This window comes from Vombatus ursinus, unplaced genomic scaffold (genome assembly GCF_900497805.2).
Source record: "Vombatus ursinus unplaced genomic scaffold, bare-nosed wombat genome assembly UNPS02014785.1, whole genome shotgun sequence".
In the NCBI taxonomy this organism is placed as follows: domain Eukaryota; kingdom Metazoa; phylum Chordata; class Mammalia; order Diprotodontia; family Vombatidae; genus Vombatus; species Vombatus ursinus.
Genome location: NW_020954563.1, coordinates 14,003,439 through 14,019,177, shown reverse-complemented (window position 1 = coordinate 14,019,177; position 15,739 = coordinate 14,003,439). Strand labels below are relative to the sequence as shown.

General features: G+C 51.8%; 1 protein-coding gene across 1 annotated transcript in view; it reads left to right on the top strand.

Annotated features, from left to right (window-relative positions):
* Window positions 1–4,199: 4,199 nt before the first annotated feature.
* Window positions 4,200–15,739, top strand: part of RMND5B (required for meiotic nuclear division 5 homolog B) — a 30,482-nt gene continuing 18,942 nt past the window's right edge. The window contains exons 1-5 of the mRNA XM_027867039.1: window positions 4,200–4,739; window positions 11,156–11,551; window positions 11,802–12,335; window positions 12,583–12,825; window positions 13,910–14,323. Coding sequence (XP_027722840.1) covers window positions 11,186–11,551; window positions 11,802–12,335; window positions 12,583–12,825; window positions 13,910–14,323 — 1,557 coding nt within the window. The 5' untranslated portion in view covers window positions 4,200–4,739; window positions 11,156–11,185. The remainder of the gene's footprint in view (window positions 4,740–11,155; window positions 11,552–11,801; window positions 12,336–12,582; window positions 12,826–13,909; window positions 14,324–15,739) is intronic.

Sequence of the window (15,739 nt, the reverse complement as noted above, 5' to 3'; positions counted from 1 at the left end):
GAAGGTGATTAAGAGTTTGTTACCGATAAGGAAGGTTCCAGACATCTCAGTGGAACGGTGTGACAGGGACAATCAGGCGTGGGGGGAGATAAGGCTGGTCTGGAGAAGGATGAGAGTGTGGGGAAGGGGACAGAGGAAGGAGTTTTTCTCCAAGGCAGAGGGTGGTTCTGAATCACAGGGATGGGGGGAAGGGGAGTTCCCAGAGGCAGCAATTTTGCTAACCATGGTGCTCGGGGCATGCCCAGGACAGAGAAGCTCAGTCTACTCCAAGGTTCTAATTAGAATGGTCTTCTGCAGCCCCTCACTCTGAGCTGGAGCCCGCTTCTCTCCTGACATTATAGTGGGAGAGGGGGAGGATTATTTGTTTGACAGGAAACCTATCAGCTCTTATCAATCATTGACAAATATTTACTGAGTGTTTACTTTGTGTGGGGCACTGTGTTTGATACCAGACCAAGAAAGAACTAGGAGGCACGATCCCTTTCCAACAGTTTACTTTAGAGGAGGGGAATACTTTTTCTGTACTTCCCAATATGGCACAGGTCCCCAGGCCAGGTAGCATCAATAATTGCAGTCTACTGCAGTGGAAAGTCAGTCCTGAGAGAGGGCAGTGACCAACATGGGACCCTGGGAGGTGGCAGCCTGAGGCTAGTTGAATGGCTGGTATTCTCCCGGAAGACGGTAGAAATTATGCCACCCTTGGATGTCAAGGGACAAAACCCTGGTTGCCCTGTGCTAGTTCTAACTTTATCTGAACTGGCTTCTCCCTTTCCTGCTTCTCTCTCTTGCTCATGTTGTTCACTCTGCTCGGAACATTTTCTACCTCCAACTTGCAAGGCCATCTCTGACATGTAGCTATCTCTCGTCCCCCAAGGTATATTGGACCGATCATATTTTTTATTATTCTACATTCTTATTCTGCCTCATAACCCCTAACCCTGTTCTTCACCCTCACTGTGATCCCCAATCCTTTCACCTCTCAGATATTTCCCAAGTCATTATTCCTGTACTGGTTGTATTCTCTTTCCTTCCCTATGTTCACGGTGGTGAAGTGGTTCAGCTTTACACCCCTTTATTTATCCTTTCATTAATAAAGCCTTGCCAAGTCCAAACCTAGGGTTACTCCAACCACAACCTGCCTTCATTCCTTTCCACGTGTTGCTGAACAAAACTGGAGAAAAGAATGAAATCTTGCTGACTGGGAACACTACAAATTTATATTACATAATCTCAACTGGGCCCTCATTGTGGCAATGCAATCCTTTAATACCTCTCTGATTCACTCTCCCATTCACCACAGTGGTCAATCTTTTGTATCCCTTCCTAAGCCTCCCTCCCACCATCATCTCAGTCGAGGACTGTGTCTAATATTTCACCAAAAAATTGGAAATCATTTGCTGAAATCTCCCTCTCTTCCCTCCTCCTCATCTTACAACACTCAAATATCTTTATCCACTATCTCCTCTTTCACTGGTCTCATATGAAGAGGTGGCCCTTCTCTGTGTCAAGGCAAATACTTCTACACACATTCTTAATCCCATTTCATCTTCTCTTCTCCAGGAGACTGTTCTCTCCCTCTCTCACTAATCTTCAATCTCTTCCTGTCTACTGGTTGTTTCTCTGCTGCCTACAAATGCGGCCATGTCTCCTGCATCTTTAAAAAACAACATAAAACAAACAAAAACGCCACCAAACTAGCAGCAGATAAGTGGTGAAGTGGATAGAAGAGTGCTGGGCCTCGTGTCAAGAAGACCTGAGTTCAAATCTAGTCTCAGATACTTACTATCCTTGTGACCCTGGGCAAATAACTTAACCTCTGTTTGCCTCAGTTTCCTCAACCTTTTGTGGCAGGTGCTGCTATTAACCCCATTTCACTCAGAGGGAGGGGATTCAGAGGCCTGCTTTGCTGGGTTGTGAAGATCAAAGGAGATAGTGCTTGTAAAGCACTTAGCAGAGTGCCTGGCATGCACCAGGACTCAGGGGTGAGGAACCTGCGGCCTCGAGGTCCCATGTGGCCCTCTAGGTCTGTCAAGTTTGGATTCAGTCAAAGGGCTGCACTTGAGGACCTAGACGGCCACACGAAGCCTCGAGGCTGCAGGTTCCCCACCTCTAGATGATACATAAATGCTTATTCCCTTCTCCTCACCCCTACCCTACCCATCTCTCTCCTCTTTGTGGTTAATCTCTTTGAGAAGTCCATCCACACATGGTGCCTCTGCTTCCTAGTCTTTCACTTGCCAACCCTTGGAAATCTGCTTCTGACTTCAACTATCCAACCAAAAAGACTTTCTCCAAATTTACCAACAATCCCCTAATTGCCAGATCCAATGGTCTTTTCTCATTTTTCACCCGTCTTGACTTCTCTTTGGGCTTAGAAACCATCAAGTACTCTTTTCTAGATACTCCATTCTCTCTAGTTTTCTTGCCCCTTCTCACTCCTGCTTCTCTTCCTACCTGTCTGATCACTCAGTCCTCTTTGCTGGATCTTCATCCAGGTAGAAATGGCTAACTGTAGGTTTTCTGGCCTTGGCCTTCTTTTCTTTTCCCTCTAAACTACCTTGCTTGGTGATCTCATCAGCTCCCCTGGGTTCAGTTATCACCTCTGTGGAGATGATTCTCATATCTACTCTACTCTGATCTGACCTTAGATCTACGATTCTAGGACTCAGAGAGTGGGAGGTAGGGGGTACTCTGGTTCATAGCTTCCCCACAAGGAGGGTGATGGTGATGCTGGACCTCGATTATCCCGGACCTCTTATCCAGCCCTAACCTCTTTCTTGATGTCTATCATTAATTACCTATTGACCATCTCAAACTGGATGTCCCATAGACATCTCAAACTCGAGCCATCCAAACTTGAATTCATCATCTTCCTCCTCTACCCTTCCCTAACCTCCCTTCTTCTGAACTTCCCTAGTATCTTCACAGCATCTCTGGTTCCCTCCTCTCCCATCGCCACCCTGGTATAGGTCCTTGTCACCTGGACTACTGCAATAGTTGTCTGGTTGGTTTCCCTGCCTCAAGTCTTTCTCCACTCCATCCCATCCTCTGCTCAGTTGTCAGAGGGATCTTAAAGTGCAGGTCTGATGACGTCAACTCCCTACTCAACAAAACTCCCAGTAGCTCCCTATTACCTCCAAGATCAATTCTAAAAACCTGTTTGACTTTTAAAGCCCTCTAAAGCCAGACTCCTTCCTAACATTACAGTCTTCTTATGATTTATTTACTTCCAGGTATTCTACAGTCAAGCAATACCATCTGCCTTGCAATTCCTCACACATATAACATTCTACCTCTAGCAAGTGTATGTATGAAGTCACATTTGAACTCAGGTCTTCCTGAGACTTGAGGTCCAGTGTTCTATCCATTGTACCACCTAGCTTCCAGACTCCACGTACAAGTGAGTATGTTTGGGAAAGTATTCCCTGGCCTCAGAGAACCAGTTTGGAGTTCCAGTTCTGACATCTACTCGTCAAGTGACTATAGGTAAGACACAATCCCTCTGACGCTCAGGTTTTGTTTTGTTTTTCACCTCTAGAATGGGGAGAGAAATATTAGTACTAGCTACCTAACAATGTTATTGTAAGAAAGCATTTGTAATCCTTAAAATGCTATTAAAATGTAGAGTATTATTAAATGGACTGCCAACCTCTGAGTCAGGAAAACTTGGGTTCAAATCCCTTCTCTGATCCATGCTAACTGTGAGTTCGTCACTTGAGACAAATCAACGTCTTAATGCTTTAGGCTTTCTCAGAGGAGGGAGTCTGAAGAATCTGCATTGGTAAGGCATTTGCTCATGTGAAGTTCCCTGTCCAAGAATATCACCAGCCCAGGACAAGCAAATGCTCAAATGGCTGAGATCTCTCCAACAAAGCAGATGCTAAATGCATATATACATGTATATACATACATATTCATGTGTATTTATGTATGGGTGTCAGACGTGTATTTTTTTTAAGTGTGTTCGCCTGTAGGGTTCTTTTCAGAATCTCAAAGAAAATTATCTTTGTTTTATATGTAATATTACTGGGTGGAAGAGGGAAGAAGAAATAATAAAGAGGTAGGCTAAGAAGCACTTTACTTTTAATAGCCGGTTCTGCCAGGAGCCAGGCGTACAACTCAGAAATTCACAACTCCAAGCATGGGCTCTGTCCCACCCACCTCCTGCAGCTAGGTCAGAAGGAGGGGTGTGCCTAGGGCGCGCCAAGGGGGCAGCAGGATGGGGCAAGAGCCTCACTTGAATTAGTGTATTCCAAAGAGGAGGGGTGAGGGAGATGGTTCTAAGAATCTGCCTCTGCTAGGAGAGTGGGAGGCGGGGGATACCTTGGCCCACAGTTTCCGGACAAGGAGGGCGGTGGTGCTGCTGCTGGACTTCGCTTTCTCCATTCTTGCTTTCTCGGAGAGGCTGGCTGGCTGATTATTCTAGGACCGGTCCAGGTCTCAAATTCTGGGACTGAGTCAGGCCGTGTTTTCCCTCTGTCCCTGGGAGCGGAGCGAACTACTCTAATCGCCGGCTCTGGATCCGGTTCCTTAACCGGACCGCGTTTTCTCTGTGTCCCTGCGGCAGAGCCGGTGGCTGGGGTTTCAGTGCCTTCTAGAGCCAGGAGCCTGGAGCAAAGAGGGTTCGAATCTCAGAGAGGGAAGAGGCTGCTGTGCCATCGGAGAGCTGAAACCTCGAAGCCCGGTCCCAGACCCAGGACCCGGTGGGCTGGCAAGGAACGAGAGCCGGCGCCAACATGGTGAGTATGCCTGGCTGCGCCTCTGGACCGGGGGAAACGGTGCGTAGCAGCAGCACATCCCGCCCTGTCCCCGGGACCCTCAAGGAAGAGCTCCCTGTGTGACCTTGGACAAATCGCCCCTCTTCTTGGGGTCTGAGTTTCCCCGTCTGTAAAATGGGGTTAGCAGGAAAGGAGGAGGCTAGATTTAAGAAATCTTCAAGTACCCTTCCAGGATTCTTGCTTATTGAGGGTTTTCAGTGGCTCAGTCCCGCGGCACTGGCGGAGTGTTGCGGAAAGGGGTTTAGGATTCTGGGCTGCAGGGCTCTGTTGGGGTTCTCCCTTGCAGCCTCGACAGCCTCCAGCCGCTGGCCCCCGACCGCACTTGTTCTCTAAGAGCTCCAGCAGGATAATGGCTCAATCTGGCTGGCCAACCTTGGGACTCAAAGGCCAGCGCCCCCCTCTCCTCCCCAACCCCAGCCCTGGCTCAGCCCTTGGGACCATAGAAGGTGGGAGGGGCAGGGAAGAGCTGTATTATAGCCCAGGTCTGTTCACAGAGAGCAGCTGCTCCAGGAATGCGGATTGGTGATCCGGGGTGGCCCGTCTCATGTGTCTACCCATGGTCAAGTCTATTTGCATCCTGTGACACAGCCTTGGGGGGAACCCCATGCCTGACCTCGCCTTGCTTCCTCATCTCCCCCGCCAACCAGTCCCTAGCTCCCCAGGCTGAGTGGGAGGGAAGACACCCCCCTATAACCCCCTCCCCCCACCCCAGGCATAGTTGCTGAAAACCCCATTGAGTTCTAGATGATCTAGACTTAGAGCTAGGTGGGTCACCTTCACCTGGGTCTAGGTGGAAGCTGTAACGAAAGGCTAGGTGGGCTGGGACAGGTGGCCTGGCACACTGACCAAATTCTGCTTGGAGCTGTGGCTCCCTGTGTGGGAAGGTTTGTGAGGCTGTCCTGGGCTGGGCGCCTACTAGACCGGCGCAGACATGGGTGGGGACAGTTCCCTCCCCTGCCTCTTGGGGCTGGCCGTTTGGCTGGGTTACCTGCTGGACTTGCCTGCTGAGCCACCCCTTCCTTCTGGCTGTCCGAGAAGGGGAGTGGAGGCTGGAAGGGGTTGGAATTTCCTGGTGTGTGTTTGTATATGTGTGTATACACACATGCATGTACATGTGTGTATATTCACATATACACCAACGCACACATACATATGTGTATGTATGCACGTGAGTACATGCACACCCATACATATTTACAACCCCATCTGGTGTTCTATGCACACATAAATATATGTGCATATATTTACACATACACACATGTGCATATATGTATGTATACATCTATGTTTTATAAATATATTCCCTCCAAAAGCTGTTCTCCCCTTCCTTCAGGTAGCCCAGGATTTCACAGGTGAGGCTTTCTGCTTTTACCTAGTGGCTCTGGCTTGTGAGAGAGGTATTGGGAGTTCAGGGTCAGAGTGGGATATGATCTCTGTCCACTACAGGATCCCAACCAGAGCTCTGAGAACCAGGAAACTGTATTGACCCCATTGCTCAGATGGGGAAAATTAAGGTTTTGAATAATGAGACAGGTGGATGGTGGAATTATAATTCTGGGAGTTCCCTTCTTCCTGCCCCCATTCCCCAGTTCTTCAGCTAGAGACCCAAGGGGCTAGAATTCCCCCAGGGCATTTTTCCATCTCCCTCCTGGGGATTCAGCCTTCCCTGGCTGAGCAATAGATAAAATGCATTAGTATCACTTCATAGGCTCAGAATGCTTTGGCTGGGTCCCCAAAGAATACAAAAGGCCCCTACCCAGCTCAGGGCCTGGAATCTCTGTCTAGCTTGTCTGTGATCATAGAATCATTCTGGAAGGGACCTTGAAATTTAATCAATGGCCCTCTCAACCTTCTCCAGAGAGACCTGTAGGGAGGCAAGATTTACATTCTCTGTATCAAATGGGTGTCTCAGATACTAGGGTCTCTTCCCTCTTTGTCTTCATCCCCATCTTAACTAAGGGGAGGCCTCCTATCCCTTTTAGTCCTGGCCTCAGCTTCAAAGTCTGATGTGGGGGCTGTACTGTGAGGGAGATCAGGCAGCTGGCTGTTAGGATCAGTGTCCTTTTGAAGGGGCCCTACCCGCTTCCCAGCCCCAGCCTCATATCTGGAGCCACAGTGACATTCTGGGCCCCTGCCCAGCCCCATTCCTCTGGAGAGTGACATTCCCAGTTTCTCCTCTCAGCTTCACCCTCTTCCCCTCAGGCCAGAGTTGTATTTGCAAAACAATCCCTCCAGCAGGTGGTGGGGCCCTTCTGTGACCGAGACCCCCAGCCTTCTGTAGTTAAGGGGCTGGCCTCCTCCTATGCTGTCTCCCTAGCCCAACTTGGTCTCCCTGCTAAATGAGGCCTAGCTAGGAGTTGGGGTTGGGTGGGAAGACTAACTGAATGGTCTGTGATGCTCAAGATCTGGATTTGACTGGTCTTCAGGTTTAAGGGACCTTAGAAATCTGAAGAAATAGTGGAGACTCACTCCCCCAGTGAGTGAGCTCTGTGGGTCAGCTTTTGTCTCTCAGCCCATAGAAAGGTGCTAGCAGTGGGCATGGAGGTGGCTCAGATATTGTGTGTCTACCTCTCTGGGGGACTTGTCCTAGATGGAATCACTCTGACAGTGATGCATGTCAGAGATGGAAAGAATCCTGGAGACCATTAAGTCTAGCTCCTTCCCTTTGCAGAGGAAGAAATTGAGGACTGGGAGGGATTTGGCCTGGGTAATAATTTTGGCCTGGGAATGAATAGCAGAGTTTAGCCTGGAGTGGGTAGAGGGGACAGATTGGATTTGCCCTACCCAAGGAAGCCTCCTCTGGCTGCCTATGGGGACCATGAGGAGGCCCTGATTCACCTCCAAGGCTCCAGTTTACTCATCCTAATCCCAGGAGCTGGTCAGGAAGCTGCATTCTCCCTTCTTCCCTCCCTTCCTCCCCGCCCCCCCCTTTGGGTGGCTAATCCCAGGTTGCTCCCCTTCTTGCCTTACCCTGAGTTCTTAGCTCTGATGCCTCTAGGCAACAGCCTGGAATGTGTGTGTGGAGGGGGGAAGGTTTAGGGGGTGGAAGGTGGACCTCAACCAGCAGCTGAAGGCTTGGGGGAGGGGCTGAGGATATGGAATCCCTTTAAATTGAGGGATTAAACTGGCCCCCAGAGCTCTGCATTCCTTGGAGTTCCTTCCGTTCCAGGGCCTGCCCCAGAACTTGGACCACTCCCTGAGCAGGCCCAGTGGGGTCCCTTGGGGAGGACTGAGACCAGAGGATGGTCCTGAGACTGACTCTTTCTATCTCCAGCCAGCCCTGCCCAGTCCAGTTCAAGTCATCAAATCCTTACAGAATTCCTGGTGCAGTGGAATGGGGGCTGGATTTGGAGTTAGAGGACCTGTCAAATCCAGCTGTGCTACTCACTATTTGTGTGACCTTGAGTAAGTCACTTAACTTCTCTAGGTCTCAATTATCTTACCTCTAAGATGAAGAGATGAGAGTAGATGCCCTCTGAGGTCCTTTTCAGCTCTGTTCACTGGGGAGTATAGTATAGCAGACCCAAACCTTGTATGTTAGGAAACCTCGCTTTCTTCCCTGGCCTGGCTCTAGCCCCAGGGTGCGTGTGTGAGTGTGTATGTGTGCGAATGTGCACTCGGGTTACTTTCTTCATGCATGTGGCTTCGGCCAAGGCACTCTCCCTTCTGCTTCTGCTGTTCTATCTCTCATTTTCAGGCTCTTGGACTCCTGGACTGAGACCCGGACTCAGAGAATAGAGTATGGGTTGTCAGAATTAGAATCAAGGTTATGTGCCTCCCCCCCTTTCCTGCCCCACCCCGAGTAATCTTTTCCTAGGAACTCAGTGTCTGGACTAAGGGTGAGGAGGAATACCAGCACATGGGCCCTCTCAGGTAGTTGGAGCCTTCGATAGAGGGAGTCTGGCCCTTTTAGCCAACCAGAGATCCAAAGGATGACAAACTGACCCCCTTCCCTGTGAATCCCCTCTGGATGTTGTCCAGCTCTGGATGGGAAGCAAAAGTGGATAGGGTCTCGGACTCTGAGTCAGGAAGACTTGAGTTCATATTCTGTCTCAGACTCTTACTGAGTGACCCTGGGCAAGTCGTTTGACTTTTTTGTGCCTCAGTTTACCTATAAGATGAGAGAGTTGGACTTAATGTCCACTAAAGTCCCTTCCAACCCTACTTCTATGAACCAATGCTCTTTGATGCTGTGGTTGTTTGAAGAGAAACAAAGACACAGAAAAGGCCTAGGCTTGTGTGAATCCAGTAGAGAACGGAAATGAAGAGTCCTGGCCCCTGGCATGCCTTTGATCAGAGTCACTGAACAGAGTCACTTCGGGGCTTCCCCAGGCTCTGCCTCACCCTCTCTCTGCCCCTCCCTTCATTTCCACTCTCCCACTCAAGCTTCGCCCCCCCCCACCCCGGCCAACACCCCCAGCACCCTTGGTGGCTGGGGGGTACACAGGCAGGGGCAGGAATGTGCCTGAGGGTGACTGGGTGAATGATGCCCGGGTCATCATGGCCTAGGAGGCGGGGCTGGCCTGTGTGTGCATGCTTCTGACATGGAGAGTCTACTCTGAGGAGAACACAGTGGCTGACACAGTAGGCTTCTAAGAAATGCTTGTGAATTCAATGAAAAAGGAGTTGGAAGAAAACACTGATTTGGAGTCAGAACCTGGACTCAAATCACTGGGCTCTCTGCTGTGTGACCCTGGTCAAGTTACTTGCTCTCTCTGGGCTTCTGTTTCATTTTCTTTAGAATTAGAGGTTCAAAGTAGGTGATCTTCCAGGTTCCTTTTAGCTCTAGTTGCTGTGACCCAAAGCAGGAGATAGAACTCCTGGGTTCTTGTTCTATTTGCAGGAGGTACCTTGCTATATACACCAGCACCCCCAACCCCTGGCATGGCAGGGCCTCCCAAAATTCTACCCACAGTAAGAGGCCTGAGTAATAGATGGGAAATAAGGCCCAGAAATAAAGAGGGAGATTGGGGGGGAAACCTGCTTCTCATTGCCTCAACTCTCATCGGGACCAAGACTTTTCTGTTGTTGTTGTTTTTTGTTTTTGTTGGACACTGGAAAATGAGGGGTGGGGGAAGTCCCCTGGGTGGGAGGAAGAACAAACAGGTCTTTCCCCAAAGTTTGTACCTTTGTTTTTTTTTAAAGGCTTTCAAGTCCCTGACTTGGGGGTGGGAGCTCATTGATTCATAGATCTCCACATACATACATTGTCTTTCAAAAAGACAAAAGCTGGAAATGGTTCAGGAGAATGGAGCTTGGAGTGGGGTTGGGGGTGGGGGGAGCTGGCTTTGTGTGGGGGGATGGGGAGGAAGGGAGGATCTGGAAGCCCATTAGGGGACAAGCTCCCAGGTGCATGGCCTTCTGTCCTTGAGTGAGTGGAAGCCTGGGGTCTGAGGAGCTTAGGGTTCTGTGTGTAATTGTTTTCTTGTGAGGGTGGCATGAGTAAATAAGTACCCCCCCCAATACACGCACACCTGCTCCGGATGCCACTGCCCATTGTCCAGCTCCATCCTTCCTCCCTCCAGGCCCTTCCTGTTTGTGTCTCTCCAGCTGTGGGACTCAGGGCCCTACCCCCTTCCCTAGGCTTCCCTTGGGGCCCTTCACCAGGGAGGGTGAAGGCATGGACTGGACTGTGTCTGTTTCCCTATACGATGTTCTTCTTCTCTGCACCCCTTCCCCCGCAAAGCCCTTCTGCCCAGCTTTAGCTGGGTCCCAGAAGGAGAAGAAAACAGAGGTCAACTCTGCAAGGAGCAGGTCTAGGCTCAGAGAGAACCCCCTGCCCACACTCCTACCTACTCCATTGTGTACTTGGACCTCTCCTGCATGGGGGTGACAGGCCCAAATCTAGTCTCAGGTTTTCAAGGGCAGCACCTCCTTCCCCAGCCCCCCTCCAGCCCCTCAGAGTGGATCCAGCTTAGAATATGTAAGGGGGGGAGAAGGAGCATAGGGAGGGAGGACCACAGGCCCTGGGAGTCTTGTTTGTACTTGGTTATTCCCGCTGGCTAGGATGTACTTGCCGCAGGGAATGGGCAGACATGGTCAAAGGCCTCCCCCTCTGTCACCCACTCATGACACTCTGGATTTGGGGGGAGGAGGGAATTTGGATCACCAAGACTTGAGACCTAGCTCTGCCTGGTGTTGGGAGGGGGTTTGTGAGTGACAGAGTGGGTGGGGGCACCTTTAGCTGCTGGACAGAGAAGCTGCGCTCTGGAATGGTGGCATTGTGGGCCAGGTAGGCCAAGCTTCTCAGGAATGGGCAGAGAATGGCAAAGGAGTTCTATAGTCGTTAGGGTGAAGTCGTACATAGCCAAGGGAAGTGTCTGCCTTGGAAGGGGTGGGGGGGAACGCCCGTCTGATCTTGCCTGTGGTTTTCCCAGAGCCGGCCCTCTCAGCCCTGCTGAAGCTTCATGGCAGCAGCCCAGAGACCTCCCCGAGCCAGTGACACTGCCCTCCACGCCATGGGCAGCGTGGGTAGCCTGCTGGAAAGACAGGACTTCTCCCCTGAGGAGCTGCGGGCTGCCCTGGGCAGCGCCCGAAGCTCACGCCAGCCCGATGGGCTCCTTCGGAAGGGTTTGAGCCAGCGAGAGCTCCTCAGCTACCTTCACCTGGCCAAGAAGGACTCCAAGGCCACCAAACGCTGGCCATCAGGGGGGTCTCACCGGCAGGGGGATGATGACCACCATAGCAACTATTCTGGTCTCTACTACCGGGAGCACCCCCGGGGGGCTGACTTCACTAAGACTTCTCTGCCTGAGCGAGGCCGCTTTGATAAGGTGAGGGAGCAGCAGCTGGACGCTGCTGGATCCGAGAGATAAGAGTGGGAGGAAAGAGGCTTCTTCTCTGCTTGCATGGCTGAGGGAATTTCACCAATAAGGAAGAATGCCCAGGGCGTGATGCTGAGACAGGGAAACAGGAGGCTCCACCTCTGGGGGTATCCACTCCAAGCAGCTGGGTGGGGGAACCTCTGAGAATGGGCAGAGGAAGCATGAACAAGGGCCCTTTTTCCTCCCTTTCTCCATCCAGTGTCGTATCCGACCCTCGGTCTTCAAACCAACGGTAGGTACAGGAAAGAGCTTCCTGTCCATGCAGAGCCTGGCAGCCCACAAGGGCCAGAAGTTGTGGAAGAGCAATGGTAGCCTCCATACACTTGTGTGCAACCCACCCCTGAGCCCTGGTCCCCAGGCCAGCCGTGCTCGGGCCCAGCTGCTGCAGGCACTAAGTCTGGACGAAGGTGGCCCCGACCCTGGCCTGTCTGATTCCTCCAGTGGCGGCAGCGGCGGCCCTGGCCCCTTCAGTGCCTCTGTGGGACACGTCAACCACCTTGGGGGCTCCCTGGACCGAGCTGCCCGAAGCCCTAAGGAACAGGCAATGATGACTGTTGGTGAAATGGGGCCATTGAGTTGCCTGCCCGAGCCCCCACCCCCCTACGACTTCACTTACACTGCTCAGATAGCCCAGGACTCGGTGGCCCTGCGGCAGGGCCAGCCTGGGGTTGGGGGACTATCGGAGCTGAAAGGAGGCCTCAGTGACGATGATGGCCCCAGTCCTTTTGCACAGGTGAGGGCCACACCCCCCAACCCTCCTCGGGCAACCCGTCCTCCTCTCTCTCACCATCGGGGCCCTACCCTCATGTTCTCTCCTCTCTTCGTCTGTTCCTCCCACCAGCCTCCCTTTCTCTTGCTCTGTTGGGATGTGTGGGGATTTCCGGAGAGCCCTCAGTCCTCAGGAGGGCTGTGTCCATGTCCAGGAAGGGAGGTTTGTGCCTGTGGTCCAGTCTCCCCTGATTCCCCGATCTCTCCCCCAGGAGCTGGAGGACAGGCAGCAGCTGTGGCTGGCCGAGCTGAAGCGGCTCTATGACGAGAAGCTGCAAGAGATGGCCCAGAAGGCTGAACGGAACGAACGGAGCCTCCAGCTACAGCTCTTCATGGCTCAGCAGGAGCAGCGGAGGCTGCGGAAAGAGCTCAGTGCCCTTCAGGGCCTGGCCAAGGAGCCTCCACACTCCCCGGAGAGCACCAGTCCCAGTCTGGAGGAGGAGGCCAAGTGGGAGGTGAGGGGGAGCTGGCAACCAGCAGTTACTGGAGGCCCAGCCCAGAACAGCCCCTGACCAGGGCTAGAAGACTGTGACTGAGATTCAGTGGTACCTTCTGTTAGAAGACCCGGCTCTGTTTTGAGGAAGGAATACCAGTTCTAGAATTAGATGTCTTGGGTTCAAATCCAGCTCTGCCATATGTTACCTGTGTGACTTTGGACAAATCATGTAGCCTTCCTGAGCCTCAGTTTCCTTATCTGAAAAATGAAGGGCTGGACTCGATGGAATGAGAGACCTCTTCCTGCCCTATGTCTGTAATCCTGATTCGGTCACCTCTAAGGCTCCTTCCAGCTCTAAATTTCTGAATCTATGAGCTGTGTGACCTTGAGCAAGTCACTTCTTGCCTGGTCTGTTTTTTTCTCCGTAAAATGAAGGGTTGGGCTAGACCAGGAGCTCCCAGCTTGGTCTGTGTGTATATATACCCCAAGATGGTACAAGAAGCTTGTCAAGGTGGCATGGGGAACATTTGGTAAATAGTCATATTATCCCATTGAAATGAACATATTTTATTTCTCATGTACACATGCATGATAAACTCCAGAATTTGTTTCCTTGTACATTCTCTAGGGGTTATTGGAAGGTTAACTGAAAGCCAGTGGGCATGGTGCCCAAAAAAGTTTGGGGAAACCCATGTTCTAGGTGGTTCCTTTCAACTCTAGATCCTATAATCCAATGATTCTTTAACCTAAATATCAGGTGGGGAGGAAGGAGCTAGGCTGAGGGAGCCATGTACCTGGGGAGGAGGGACAGGGGCAGGAGTAGCTCCTAAAGGTAAAAGCACACCTACAAAAGGTGGAGCCTAGAGAAAGAACAGCTCACACTTCTGGGGCGCTTCAGAGTTTACAAATCATTATTTACAACAATCCCGAGAGAACTGCATTACATTATCCCAGTTTTACTGATGAAGAAACTGAGGCCCGGAGAAAGGAAGGCCCCTCCAGCTTCTAAGTCAGAGAGAGCTCTAGAGATCCCTCCTCCTTTCATTCTCCCCACCCCCTCCTCTCTGATCCCATCTTCTCTAATGCCTCCCTCTTTCTCTTAGGTGGGTCAGAAGACCTCAGAAATCTCTCTGTTAAAGCAGCAGCTGCGGGAGGCCCAGGCAGAACTGGCCCAAAAGCTAGCCGAGATCTTCAGCCTGAAGACAAAACTGCGAAGCAGCCGGGCCCAGGCCGAGGCCAAGGACAGTGAGCTGGCCCGGCTCAGGGATACCCTCTGCCACCAGAGCCCCCAGGATGACCCAGGCCCAGGAGAACTGCCTGACGGGGGCTGTGAAACAGATGATTCCAAGAGCCAGGGACTTCGGGGGGAGGTGGGCAGTGGTGGGGCAGAGCGGCTGTGGACCGAGCTGCAGCGGGAGCGCCAGCAAGGCCGGGAACAGGCCCTGCTCTTTGAGCAGGAGAGGAGGACATGGCAGGAGGAGAAGAACAGGGTCCTGCGTTACCAGCGGGAGATCCAGGTGAGCTACATGGAGATGTACCACCGCAATCAGGCTCTGGAGCAGGAGCTGAGGGAGCTGCGGGAGCTGAGGGCACCACAGGCGCCCTGGAGCCCAAGGCTTGAGTCCTCCAAGATCTGAGTGATACTGGAGCTGAGTAGGTGGCTGCCACAGGACCCCCCAGGGATAGTCCTTGGAAAAAGTTGAGAGGGTGCCCCCTTCTCTCCCCATTCCTCTGCAGGGTCCCAGGCCCTGAGGAAGGATAGGATGGATAGCCCCATGCAGGGCTAGGCCAGGCCTGGGAGGAGGGCTTCCAGTGTGGGCACTGCCCTCATTTTGGTGCTTGGAAGCAAAAGCTCAGGGGTGCTTTTCTCCCCCTTCATCATATGTCCATGTGTGTCCCAGCCATGCCAAACCTAACCACTGCCTGGATTGGCTATGTGATCTTCGTCCCAGGCCCAGTGAAGAGGCTGGGAGGGTTAGAGTGGAGCCTCCCATGATACAGAGCTTGGTGGGGGAAGGGCTGCAACAGGAGAGGGAGCCTGGAGACCATGAGCCCCTGTGTCGTATCCTCCCTGACTCCCCATGAGCCAGCGTGAGGAGGCTTGGACACAGGTGCCTGCCCCTCAAAGAATAAAGCCATGTTTTGTTTTGTTTTTTAATTGGAGACTCTGGTTGCTTTGTTGAGTCCTATTTATGTCAAATGGTGTCCAGGAGGAGTATGTTTTGGAGAGGGTGAAGAAAAGCCTTGCAAAGACTCAGGTGGGGGGACAGAAAACCTAGCCCCATTTTAGACCCCCCTTTCCTGTCAGGATTTGCTTACCCTCAGGTAGGCCTGAATCCAACTCCACTGGGTTACGGCAAGGAAGGCATTTCCCCAGGCCTTGCTGGGCTTCTGGGCTTCTGGGCTTCACTGATTGATTCTCCTACCTTTCTGGTCTAGGTGAAGAAAGAAAGCCTCTCCATAATCCTACTTAGACATGGATTAAAAAAAAAACCCAAAACTTTATTAGGGACCTAAGGGAGGAGGTGTAAGGGGAAGTACTAAGCAAAAGAGTGATAGAAAGAAGTCCATGACCAAGTTTACAAAGGCACAAAGTCATTCTGTCCTTTGATGGTAGTTGATGTTTCTATGGGGACTCCACTTTCCCCTCCCCCCATTAGCAGGCAGCCCAGATGCATTCCGGGGCACCTGGAGGACCCCAGCTTGATGTGATATCCCTCGGGACTCAATTTCCTCCTTCCCACTGATGGTGGGCTGCTCTTCTACAGCACCATGAGGATTCCTAGGCCTTGACATTGGTCATTATCTTGGGACCTCCAGGCCTCTCCATCAGCACTGTAGCTGAATTCTCTGACAGTATTGTCTTGCCCACTCAGGGTGACCTCTTTGAGAGCAGGGTAGGGGGTGGAGGAGAAGGTTGCTTCTTCTTCTCT